At 49.8% G+C, this 13,622-nt stretch overlaps 1 protein-coding gene across 1 annotated transcript; it reads right to left on the bottom strand.

Moving 5' to 3' along the window:
* Positions 1-445: 445 nt before the first annotated feature.
* Positions 446-12,575, bottom strand: LOC121047398. The gene is made up of 3 exons (XM_042292969.1): positions 12,565-12,575; positions 636-1,330; positions 446-468 (listed from the first exon to the last, which is right to left on the bottom strand). The coding sequence occupies exons 1-3, from the start codon at positions 12,573-12,575 to the stop codon at positions 446-448; spliced, it is 729 nt and encodes a 242-aa protein (XP_042148903.1).
* Positions 12,576-13,622: the final 1,047 nt, after the last annotated feature.

The following is a 13,622-nucleotide window of genomic DNA, read 5'->3' as shown; positions in this document are numbered from 1 at the left end:
AGGCAGAGGTGTAGACAGCATTGTCGTCCGTTGGGATACCATGGATGAAAAGTCGCGTGGTGGAGTCTATCAGTCGCCTGCTTCTAACATCCACGACGAGTTTGTAGTGGTTGAGGAAGTCCGTGCCGGGAATTCCTTGACTGACGTCGGCCACCAGGAAGATCCACCGGAAAACCCGCCGGAGGCCGAGGTTAAGGGTGATCGACCGTTCTCGGTAGACTGGGATTGCGATGTCGTTCACTGCGCGCAGAAAATAGATCGGTGTCAAGGAACGGTCGGCACGCGTTGCTGGAACTGTGCTGATCTCGGCTCCGGTGTCGACGTGGTACCGGTTCTTGGTGGCTATCTACACACGTAGATAGACTATCTACACACGTAGACAAAAGTCGCCTATCGACACACGTAGATAGGCGACTTTTGTCGAGGCCCTGACCACTCGTCGCCTCTAGAGGTCGGCCGGCCTGTGTCCTGCCATGGGCAGGGGCGGAAGCAATGCCGGGCGTTGGCACCGAAGCGACGGTGGTAGTAGCAGACCCCGGAAGGGCTCGGTGATCGCGTGTTTACGCCGCGTGTCCGACGAGATGTCGATTCGCCACGTGCCCGACGAGACGTCGAACGTCTGCGACGTGTTTCACGAGGGTGGGGGGCGCGGCCTTGTGTAGCTGCGACGACGATCTCCTCCAAACGTTGGCAAATTTGCTCGATGTTGGCCTGGGGAGGCTGGCTGTTGGCGGCCGATCCAGAGTCCCGGGTTGTTGGTTGCTGTGGAGCCACGGTAACACTGGCGACCGATGGAGTGGTCACCTCCATCACGGCGTCGGCCAACGCGGCAAGTCCGTTGAGGTCCAACGTTGTTGCTGTTGCCAAAACCATCTCAACATTGGAAGGCAGCCTTTGCAAAAACAGCTGGCGGAGGAATACGTCGTCCAGATTGTTAGCGCGCTCTCCAAGAAGCTGGGTCATGCGTCGCAGCAATTGGCTTGGCCGCCGGTCCCCGAGCTCTTCCGCCGAGAGAAGCTGCTGCACGCGGGAGCGTTTCGAATTCTCGGTGCGCTGGAGCAGAGCATTCTTCAGTTGGTCATACGGTGTTGCTGGAGAGGAATTTGCCAGTACGTCGTAGACTTCGTCGGCGGCAGCTGGTGAAAGAGCCGAGACGACGTGGTGGTACTTCCGACCTTGTGTGGTGACCCCAGCGAGGTGGAATAGTGATTCCGCTTGCAGGAACCAAACTCGCGGATTGCGGTCCCAATATGGTGGAAAGCGGACTGCGGCTGCTGCAACAGTGGCTGGCGGCGGGTCCGAAGGCTCTCCTTGCTGCTTTTCAGCCGTTCTAGTTGGCGATCACGTCCGGGTCACCAACTGTGGTGAAAGAAACAGGCAGGAGACGGACGTTCCAAAACAACGTTCTATTTCAAACGTGTCTCGTCAGGAACTGCTCCTATTGAGCGCGTGAGCGCGTGAGCTAGCGCGCGCGTCTTTTTCTCTTTTCCAGTGCCGAGACTGGACTCGCTTGTCGGTGTGTCCAGTCCCTACACCAGTATTCGTGGAGGCCAGGGGAGGGGAGGGCATGGAGAGCGAGAGAAGTGGCGGCCATCGGTCTCATAAAGAGATACAGGATCACACTACTTTTACACGTCGTCTCTCTCTACCTGTCAGCACTCCTTAGATGGCCTAAGGCACCCCCCCCCCCCGCTCCTCTTATGTTGACAGTTGACTGTAAAGTGAGGAGAGGGCTCGACCACCATGCCCAGACAGGTAAACCAAAAGTATCGTCCGTACCCTCGAAGACGTTGCTCATAGCCTCGCGCCGGGCGCTTTACAGCCGTGCCTCAAGAGCGTGCTATATATAATACAGTAGCGCACACCAAAGACAAAGAGAATTCGTCCCCCTCGCGCGAGGCTACATCGTCTGTTGCGCGAGTTCTGAGCCCGCGAATCGAGGGGTACGGACCAGCGTTTGATATCTGTGCAGGTGGTGGGGGACGTCAAAGAAGTTGGAAAGGGGAAACGGAGTAAGAGGCAAAAACAAGCAAATAGAGCTTTCTCCTACCCAGGAGAAGAAGGAAAACACGATGGAAGGCGACGGAGAGCCTACTGGGCGTTGTCTTACTTGATCTTTGTCTTTTGTGTATTTGCGCATGCCGTTTTTCTAGTGGTTCTAGTGACCGGTCATACCAAAAATCTTTCTTTCTTCTCGGCTATGCTCCCCTTCCTGATGTTTCTTATTTTGTTGAACTTGCTCTCTTTAGGATCCTGAACGTTCTGCTCGTATTGCTCCAGTTTCTGTATTATTCTCATATTTTTTTTTTAAATGTAACGAGTAATTAAAGTAATCCGTTACCAATATTTTGTAACAAAATTACATTACAAATTAGTTCACTAAAGGGTAACGTGGGAATTACAAAATTACTTGAAAAGTAACAGATTACAAGTCATCCATTACTTGTAACGGATTACTTCCCAAGTGTGGCGCGAACTCTACATGTTTAAAAGTTGAAATTCTAGGCAGTGTGAACTATCTACGCGTGCGGACTATACAATGTTTTTGTTTTTCAAATATCATTGATTATGCCGAGACGAGACGGGTTTCGTGAATGAACGAGTATGTTAATGATGATTTGTGTATAATACGAGCTTCTTAGTGAGCTAAGAAAGCGGACATCTGTCAAGTGTGCTTTGTATGAAAAGATATTCCTGTCGACTATGCACCGCGTGCGGATTATCTGAGGAAAAACTTTTATTTTGACCGCAAATTCGCCCCCGGTGTACTATACACCCGGTGCGTACTCTAGTCCGGAAAATACGATAAATGAACTTAGGCGGTACAGAGCTGTCAGATAACACCATTCCAGGGTCGCTAACCTCGTCAAACATACTTTGTGCCCGAAGATTGCGGAACGCGCTAATTGGACTTTCGCGATGCTGACGTCGCGCCGAGCGAGGTGTCAATCATTCGAACGCATAATGTTTTGAGAGAGGCAGATGCAGCAAAGTTTATCGAGGCGCGCGTGCAGCGCGTGAGGGGAGCGAGGAGCCCGCTGATTGAACTGCTTCGCCGATGACGTAGCGCCCCTTTGTTCCTACATCTTTGCAGATTGTCCCTAGGCGACCTGCTGGCACTCCAAATTCCTCCAAAGTTTTCGTAAAAAAGAAAAAGTGATTAGAAACCTTATTTGTCGAAATTGTCGCTGACTTCAAAGTGACATTTCCGAACTTTGCGAGAGCCGTGGTTTGAGCTCGAGATCTTCGCTTCGGATCGAGGCGAAGTTAAACTTTGTCAAAATGGCGGTATCGTACGCTGCGGCCGAGCTTATCTTCCGCCACCGTCGGCGTCGCTACCGAAACCACCGGGGACGCCTTTCAACTTGCCGCCGACGACTTTTCGCGACAGTGCCGGCTATCGAAAGCCGTTGTGCGTTGACTCTGCGACGAGCTTCTTTCGGCGCCCGGACTTCGAGGCGGCGGACAAGCGCGTCTACCATGACCGTGGAACCACAAGTTCTCTGCGCGCTCCGGTTCTTCGGGACCGGTAGCTTTCTAGGCAGGGTAGCGATATCGTTTTTTTTTTTTTTTGTAATATCCGAAGAGCTACTAATAAGCTGGTACAAAATCCAGAATGTTGGAAAACAAACAAGAACCGTGGTAATTCTTGGGCGGGGTGGAGTCTCCAGGCAGCCGGCAGAATTATTTCCCCGAAATTCTAATGGCGCTCGTCACTCATTGGCGGGCAAATCAGTTCATCGAACGACGTGTCATCGACGGGTCGTTTCACCGGCTCGCGATGTAGTCACATGAAATAGATTTTCTTCCGTTAGAAGTATATACACATATTAAACATTTCACACCTTTATACATGTAAGCGCGGTGTCCCATAACTAACACCCTAATAAGTTTATCAATAGACCTGGTAAAAAAATGTAAACTTCACACCTTGAAAAATGTGTGATTTTTAAACAGGTTTCTTAAAACGTGCGATAATGCACGACACCTTTTTATAAAGATGTAAAACTACAACACCCCTTCTCCTCAGTCATGTAGCCGGAAGGGTGCATAAGGCCTGCCCCCCCCCCCCCCCCCCCCCGAAATCTTCCATTTTGCTGGGGCCCCCCCCTCCCCCTCATAGAGCACTTTGTCATGGGCGCCCCCGCCAGCCACCGCCTCGGTCACGCGCTCCCAGTGAGTCTTTCGTATTGCCGGAGACTGTACATTCCTTCTTTGGAGTGTACACAGTGGCCCGGATAGGAAAGACCCACTGGGAGCGCGTGGCCGTGGCGGTGGCTGGCGGGGGCGCTGCGAGCGCTCCGGGCAATTCCATTCTGCTTCGAGGAAAGGACGCCCACCCGGGCTCAGCTAAAGCGAAACGCGCTTATCAGATTGTGCTGAGCCCCGGGTGAGCGTCCTTCCCTCGAAGCAGAATGGAATTGCCCGGAGCGCTCGCAGCGCCCCCGCCAGCCACCGCCTCGGTCACGCGCTCCCAGTGAGTCTTTCGTATTGCCGGAGACTGTACATTCCTTCTTTGGAGTGTACACAGTGGCCCGGGACCCAATAGAATGACTGAACAAATGAATTACACAAACAAGTCGCCGAAACAGCACGTTGCTTCTTGGCGAGTGTCGAGGCAATTTCGGCCGAAAACCGGCTTCAATATTGGCCGGATGTACGGTTTTGCGACTCGTCCTGACATCCGGCAGGTATAGGTGTACCGATGCAAATAAACGATTTATGTCTAATAGCACTGGCACCACCGATCCCTCAATAGCTAGATCGCGGATAGAGGCCTGCATTCCTGGGGTCGAGCGGCACACCCGGCAGTCATCGCTTGACACGATTTAATGTATGCTATAGGGGAAACGGGAAAACTCAATTTTATTACGTTAGTACGTTGTTCTCAATCATGAAACTTCTATCGTGTTTCCGGAAATAACAGTTAATATTGTGCGCAAGAATATTAAACGCGTTAGAATACCAATCTCGTTTAAATAAATGTTGTGTGGTTGAGGGTCGAGGGCGACTTTGTTGGGCGTTAACTGTTATGTGTTTAATAAAACAAGAGCTACCGAGAGTTATTGTGGAGTCATCCGTGATCTCGGAGTCATCAGAGCTCAGCGAACGATAAGTTAGAAGGCCTTTACTGGGAACATTCGTATCGTTTTAACCGCGTGTACATAGTACGTCATGGTGAAAGCTTTTTCTTAGAACTGCTGTGAGGGCTTCCGTGACAAGCTGAAACTCGGAGCGTGCCGTTCAGTCGCTGAACGTGCCATTTATTTAGCAACCGAAAAAAACGACGTCGGCAGTCTTTAATGCTGCGGCTCTTTCTTTTTTTATAAATTGATGTTCGAACGTGCGACGAACATCAATTCGTTTGATCTCCAAGCACCCGATATAATCATCGCAGCACGTCATAAACTACTCGCCCTCGAGCACCACGTACAAGCTTCCTATTTTTGCGTGTTTCTCCCTTAGACTTGCGTGTATTGCCTCATGGTGTAATACGCCAAAACAACAAGGACGAAAACGAAGGGAGAACTAGACAGGACGCGGCTTATTGCCTGCCGTCAAGCAATGGTCGCCGGTGAGGCCAGTGACGGGCTCCCGATCCGCGATCCAGACTTGCACTGTGAGAGTTCTAATGCATTGCGCCAGAGAAGTACTGCATGGAGAATAAGCCACGAACAAACTTGCCGAATGCACCGAGTGCAGACTGATGCTGTCGCCATAGATGTTGTAGGAAAGTACCGACCTCGAACCGAAACTAGCGCCTTTTTGTTCGACGTCATGGGTGGGAATGCGAGAGCGCCAGTCGCTACCATCGTTTATTTATTAACGTTGGTTGCTGCAACGTGTAACTTATATTTGCAATGACTTCCAATTAAGGAACTCGGCTGTCAAAGATATCTACAGACGGCGTAATGTTCCGAAACCATCTGACTACAAAATAGCATACACTTGAGAAAATTGATGGCACTGTACACGCAAGACCTTGCTTCGTTTTAAGCATAGTATTATGAGTGAACCACCCAAAAGGATACGGCTTAAATCTAGCTCTTTGAAACATCTAGCAATACCTTTCGTAAAACTTTTTATTTCCCTGGTGAGGGCATTGAGAACGAGAGCTTTCTCAAACAAAATACGACGGGGCAAGATAACTGCCGTTCAAATATGACTTTGCTTGAGCCTCGGGCAACGTCTCCATGTTTAGCCCTCCTGGACGCTGAGTGAATGCGTCACAGGTTTCTGCTGCGGGAGCTTTTTCAAAAAACGTTCCACTTTTCACCCGCACACAGATGATGCAAGATCTCGCGGTCTCTGTGTTTGTCCTGGGCCTTTCATTACACACTGGTAGGTTTCATCGTCTGTACGGCAACAAAGCGACTCAAATTTCGCAAATAAAGCAATGGTCGTCGATTCCCCCTTTCGTGAAATATCAGACGCTTGCAATTCAAGCACGCTTTTGAGTTTGTGGCCCGCGGGACGCGATTTCGAGCAGAAAACCAACTTTTTCTTTCAGTTTCGCTGTGCGAATGCCGCATCGTAGCAGATGAACTATCGTCTTAGATTGTGGAAACCAGCTGAACTTACAGAAAAGGGTGAGGAGAGAAAGGAGAAAAGGCATCCGATCGCTGGTGGATGCCTTTTCACCTTTCTCTCCTCATCCTTTTCTGTAAGTTCAGCTGGTTTCCACAATCTAAGTATAAACAACCAACTAGCTCAGCTCCTTCCCATTGCGAACTATCGTCGTCTGCTCTCGCTCCTCGTCTGCGCGAGGCATGACGGGATTTTCGGCGCTAGAGAGCTCAAAGACAACGTACAGCGAGCATTGTGAACGCTCGCCTCCCCGCGCTGTCTCGTGCTCTCGTGCACCGCCTAGGGATCGCGGGGGATTTTTCGTCAAAAGTTGCGAAGTTGAGCGCGCGCAGGGAGGAGGAACCTTTGTGGCGTTCTTTTGGCCACTCCCCCCGCTACGTCAAAAAGCGAAGGATGTTGTGTCCACGAGTTTGGCTACCCTGAAGAGATTACGAGCCCGAGAACTGTTGCGAAACTTCCGAGTACTTTCAGTGCTTGGTGCAAAATCAAATCGAATAGTGTGTTATTTGAGGCGATTATCGAAAGTCCTGAAAACCCGCCACGAGCCTACACTAGCGATTCGTCCCGGTAGCGAGGCCAGCAGCTGTTATATTTTCAGTATTATATAATTGAACTTAAGTTCTTGTGCAATGTTGATGCAAATTCCTCACATTTTGCTCAAATGTAGCAAGTGTAGCAGAATAAACACTTTGACGCAATTTGGAACAAAAATCGCAGCAATTCCATCACTGGGTGATAAGAGGGAGGCGGCTGATTGGTCCGGCAGGGTGAGCATAGTACAGCTGGTGCACACTTTTGAAAAGGGTCTATTCAAGGATAGCTAACAAGCTGTCAGTTGTTGCAATGCAAATAGCAGAAGCGCATACTGCAATGTTCACTCGTCTCCTATCATTTTTATATAGCCTTTGATCTTCTCATGGGAGACACTGGATCCCACCGCTACCGGCATGTCGTGGTCGAGACAAGTTAACGACGAGAACTGATTTATTACATACAATACGTGGTCTTGTGGGTTGTCGGGCTGGTGGCATCGATTACATGATGGGCCTTGTCTGCTAACCTTGTTTCGCATCTTTTTGCTGGTGCTTGCCACAAGAGGTGCCGTGCTCGACGGTGAGCTCCGGTGTTGCCCACAGCAATCCGAAATCACTATAAAAAAAACGAAAAAAAGAGGGTGACAAACCTGTAACATCGTAGCAAACAGAGATGTTTTAGGCTGGCTTCAGACGAAAAATCTTTTTGAACATTTTGACATTGCAAGGCAAACACAATTTTGGAAGTTTCTCGATCTAAACCAACAAGCAAGCCAAAAAGATTGAGGATTCATTCCACCGCCTGGCCAGCAGCTGAAATCTCGTTACATCTTGAAGTCGCAATAGCTGCCATTCCCGTCTCTTGAGTTTACGAGCAGCACCGCTGAAATAGCAACGTGCTATTGCTGGTATGATCACCATCCAAAGATACAATTAGTTCACGCTGTATAGACCCCAACTTTTGGAGGGATAACATGCAATTGTGCCTATGTCTTTTCCTGATGCACCTGGAACCGTAAATTACAAAACCAGAAAAAAATAAACCAATCAAATTTTGTTGTCAATTACCCATCTGACCTTGCAGTGATAATTAAATTAAACTACAAGCATATACAGATTCATTAAAAATATGTTTAATATCTGTCTTGGATGAATTGCTATATTTTTGTTGTAAACGTCCCATTCTTACGAGCATATCCACCGCAGTCATTGAAATATGACAGAGACATCTTGGGACATTTGGGATGCTAGTCACCTTACCACGGCCATTGCTAGCCTGGCTGCAAGCATGCCAGTTGACAGTGTCACCAAATACTTTACCAGGAAAAATAAATTTGTCTTCATTCATTTACGCCAGCGCACCCACAGTGCCAAATGTTGCTTTCCTAGCGGTGTAGACACCACGGATCCAAGAGAATGCATGGGGATCGCACCGTCCACGCTGTAAAGCAGTCATGCCGCACCAAGGGAGTGGGCTGCCGTGGGCACACCGAGATACCGGGTTTGCGAGACAGTTGTCTCGACTAGTGCTCCAGATGTCTGTAACCATAGATGGCAACAGTCATGTATTGTTGCCATTAATCGTCCCAATAGACAGATCTCACTAAGCGTTCCACGCATGCGTGATGCCGCCATAACTTTAGTTCACAGGAGGCAGGAGGCAGTGCATGAGACGGCTCGTGTCGTCTCGTCACGTGCAAAGCTCCAGCGGCGTTCTCCCACATGCAGAAAGACTAAAGTTCCTTTGTTACATTGTGGCAGCGGCGGCTTGACGAAACTGGCTGGCGAGATTGGTCTATTCTAGACTTGGACGTAGGTCAACTACTCTACTCAAACTACTGTAGTTTAACTACTTTTTCGAGTAACTTGGTAACTTTCAATTACAACTTGATTTGGGTAATTAGTAGTTTAATTTAACTACTTTTTTCAGGTAACTTCTACTTAAATTAGTAACTAATTTCGAAATTATATAGTGCTAATTTTGCCAATCACGAAAGTTTGTGCGCAGAAATGAATAAGACGCCGGCAGATAAAGTGGCATTCCCGAACAAGGGGCCCCCTTGTTCGGGAAGGCGTCCTTAGGCCAAGGTGGCGACGAGCAGCCAAAATATAACACCGGCACGCACGAACGCAGGAAGAGATGCTTAACAAGCCTTGGTCGGGTATTGACCTAATCCGGTAATGCACGCAGGCGCCGCGTTTCCAGCTGCAACCGTGAAAGACGGGGACACTCCGAGAGTTGTTGCTTTCATGTTGTCTGTTTTTAGTGAATTCTGACTCAAGCGGTAGGTTCCACGGGAGGCGCCACTGGATTGACCTCGCAGCTGGGCGCCTGTTCCTATGGTCGCCTAGTCGTCAGCGCATACGCCTTTGCAAAGCCGGACTCCCCCGCGCACAAACCCTGGCACGGATAATCCGTTCATGGGAGCACGTTCCCGCTTCCAGCTGCAACTAGGGTGCCTACATGTTTCCGCCGCTCCGCTGTTTAGGGTGGCGACAACGTTTGTGATACCTGTTGCCGACAAACCAGTGTTGCCTACCTCGTTACCATGGCAGCCTCCGCTGTTTCGTCGACCATTTTGTCACACTCGCCAGTCGTGCGCTCGCGCTACTCCGCTAATCCTCGTTAGGGCTAGGGAGCGCCAACCGCTCTCGTTCCGACGGCGAGGTTTCGGCGTGCGACGCCGGTCTGTTGCGTTCCATTTCGTCGAGGGGAATCGCGTTTCGATAAACGCAACGCATACTTCCTGCTCGCAACTTCAAGGTATAAAACACCCGAATAAGGAGAGCGACAGCCACGACGACCGCCATCCCGCTGAGCCTCCGACTCGTCCGACTCCTCTTATGAACGGAAACAGAAGTGGCCTCACAGTGTTACCGGTGTGTCGAAACTACGAAAACTCAACGTTGTGTACGTTTAGCCATATAAGAAGTGGGTCAAAATGGCGGTGGGAGAGGATCTGGGAAAGGGTAACAAGAAGTTGGCGCCACCCTAAAGCGGAGCGGAAACATGTAGGCACCCTAGCTGCAACTGTATACGAGCGACGATGCTTGTTCACGTAATCTTCCGCGTCCTTCCGACCAGCCATGCCTGGGAGACCTCGTCTTTGTTAAAAACGATTTACTTGTCAGTCGTGTCAGGCGCATCAGAATATTGTAGTCGCCGGCGAGGATTGCGAGTCGCCCTTGGGAGATCATTTTGTTGGACCCGGCGTCAGCGGCGAAGTATACTGCTTTTCATCTTCTGTTAAATCAAAACAATTTTTTTTTTCAGTAGCGTAGCACTAGCACTACAACGAGACGCGCAGTCGTCCGGATGATCTCATAGTCGTGGCGCGAGACTTGAACCCTTGACGGTCTGGTGCACTCGCTCAGCGTACTCTCAGAACGACGTTGGAATAAAGAGGGGCCAGTCATAACAATCTCAACTTGACGAAGAAAAAAGAAAAAAGGAGGAAAGTTTGTTATAAAAGACCCTCTACCCGAGGCAAACTTCCTGTGTTTAGTCATGGACACCTAAGATGACGACACTCGCTTACCCGACCCTGCACAGCCTGTTTCTCAAATTAAACGCTGCCGTTCCATCCAGCCCGTCGGTGGAACGTCTAATTAGCTTATCTGGGGACGTCTTTAGAAGGAAAAGGGGAAAACTCTCCTATCAAGAAATTTGAAAGTCAATTACTTCTGCGAGCGAATAAACTATTTTAGCAAAAACGCAAGTCATAAATAGACTGCATTTATTTTAGGCTCGCAGGGTTTTTCATAGATCAAAACTGCTGTTCATTTTGCTACCACAAAAATATAAAAAAGTAACTTCGAAAGTAACCTCAAAGTTACTTGCTACTTTTTACAGTAGTTAGTAGTTTACTCAATTACTATTACAAATGCGTAATTTCTACTCTACTCCAATTACTTTTGGCGTCGATACTCAGTAACTTAACTTAACTACCTTTTTTGAGTAATTTGTACATGTCTGGTCTATTCAAAATTAAAGACCCTCAGGCTGCTGCACATCCAGTCGTTCCAACCAAACGAAGCCTCTTAGTGCCAAGGCCATTGGATCGTCATGGGATGAGATATTTTTATAGTAAAGTATTTGGTGCCGTCATGTCACACCTTGGTGGTTTTCAACACCTATGGGCTATATAATTCCTCTTCGCTTTCGAAGAATTCTGTTACATCAGAAAGATGACAGGTTGAAAACAGGGATGTAGAAGAACGTCAGAAGAAAGGAGAGGTAAAGCAAAGCGACCGACCGAATCGTCCTGAGCGAGCCAACGCAGGACACCTGTTTGTGCGGAGCGCGGGCTGGGGTGGTGCATTGCCTAACCTGGGGGCCTTTGAAGGAAACCTAGCCCGGGCTTGGCTCAACTGCCAAGACCCCAGTTTAGAACACTGCACGGGCTCGGGCCTACCCGAAAGCCCGGGCCCGACCCGGCCCGCGGGACGGGCCGGGCCGGGTAAGGCGGTTTTCTGGCGGGCTCGGGCCGGGCCCGGGCTTTTGACGGCGGGCCCGGGCCGGGCTCGGGTCAGCACCTGCTCGGGCCTAGTTCGGGCTCGGGCCCGCTGTACGTGTCAGTGATGCCGACGGCGTCCGTTGAATTCCGCGCTGGGCGATCCCAGGAACATGGGCAGGCGGTAAGGCGAGCACGCAGCCGTTCAAAGTTTCATCCCGCTTAGCGTACAGTTGGCAGAGCGTCTTAAATTTTTTTATCCCTTTATCTGCACGTAACTGTGAGCGGCCACATGACTCGCTCGGAAAATACAAGATGTATCAAAAAGCGGCGCGGAAACGAACGCACCCGCGAAGCCACGATTGACGCGCGTTTATCCCGAGCGAGCAACGAGGCGAGAGCCAACCCTTTTAACTAGGATAGAACCTACTAGAACATAAAGATCGGGAAGTAACGAGCACAACGAGAGAGCTCCTGACTCCTGAGCTACTGTAGCCATGCCCTGGCCTTTGGCGCCTTGGCGTCTGGCGCCCTGAGCAGACAGTGGCGGGGGAGGAGAGAAGCATCGATGAGCGGCCGCGGCTTCGCCCGTGCGGGAGGTGTCTATTTTGTTGTTCTTTACCGCTTTGCAGGCGGAAAGTACAGACAGACGCCGCTGCGCTCGGTATAGAAAACCGCGTCGCGCTCCGGTTAGTTAGTGTTGGAGGTTGTATTTTCAAGGGAATGTAGACTGTCGCGTCTTCAGTCTGACTGCCGTGCGATTCCCGGGAGCATGCTTTTGCTGCCGCTGTCGTCGCGTTGAAGGTCGATCGGGACACTTGGACGCCTGCTTCTCCGGAAGAACTTACCTTCGAGAGTTGCCGCAACTTTGCGTCGTGGTTAACGGACTGCCACTAAGCACCGGTGAATATTATATGACACTGCATGGCTACTTAGGTAGAAGCTTTACTTTTGAGAATTTGTTTCCTTTTGTTTGGGACTTTTGCTACGTTGCCAGCATTGCCCGTGCGCGTTTTGTCAGATTTGTATCTTGCCTAGTTCTGTATGCGGATTGTTCACGCTTTGCTTAATCGAGACTGCATTTCATTTTTGCCGGAATGAGACTTCACATTCAGTGGATCAAACTGCAGGTGGGTTGCACAAGAGATATACTTTGCCCACGAAGCTACATGGTGTAGAGCTACATTAGTGCTATTTCACGTCCTAGCTACCGTTTATTTTTTGCCCTTTGCTGAAATGAGCTCTGTAGAATCTGTACGCCTAAAAACCGACCTTGCTTCCGGAAAACTCAAACTCATCCCGAGGGTGGCCCAGAAGAGTGAAGTCTGGAAAACATTTCTTCAACTTGTTGACGCCAATACTTTGTCGCCGGCAGGGTACGTGCAGTGCAAAGACTGCAAAGGCTTTCTCAGCTACGATGGTGGGAAAACAGGAACATCTCACTTGAATCGCCACAAATGCAAGGTGCCGGCCGAATGCACTCCTATAACGTCCTTCTTCAGCGAGAAGAAACCTAGTATAACTGCAAGCGTCAAGCAGAATGTGACGACGGCCTGCGTTCGTTGGTGCGCCAAGGATATGAGGCCATTTGACGTCGTATGTGACGAAGGGTTTTTGAAGTTAGCCGATGAGCTAATTTCTATTGGGGCGCGGCACGGAATCATAGCCGCAAAAGATGTTCTTCCACACCCCACGACACTATCTCGCAAGGTAGCTGAAGTCGCTGAAGAAATCCGAGAAGCGATAAAACCAGCGGTTCGGCAAGCTATAGAGGAGGGCCGTTGCGCTTTCACTGTGGACATGTGGACTGACGACTACAAGAAAGTGGCGTACATAACTGCCACTGCTCACTACGTGAACGACGAGTGGGAACTAGTCAGCTTGGTCCTATTTACATGTGATTTTCCTCCCGAGAAGAAAACTGGAGATAACATAAGGAAAGAGCTTGTGCGTAGGTGCGCGAAGTTGGGCTACCAGGAGGCCATCTTGGAAAATGTAGTATTTGTGACGGACCAAGGTGCGAACATTATTAACGCACTTCGTCCTT

The sequence above is a fragment of the Ixodes scapularis genome, unplaced genomic scaffold (genome assembly GCF_016920785.2).
Source record: "Ixodes scapularis isolate PalLabHiFi unplaced genomic scaffold, ASM1692078v2 PGA_scaffold3__209_contigs__length_174095766, whole genome shotgun sequence".
Taxonomy (NCBI): domain Eukaryota; kingdom Metazoa; phylum Arthropoda; class Arachnida; order Ixodida; family Ixodidae; genus Ixodes; species Ixodes scapularis.
The sequence above is the reverse complement of the archived record's forward strand: the minus strand, read 5'-3'. Positions and strand labels throughout refer to the sequence as shown.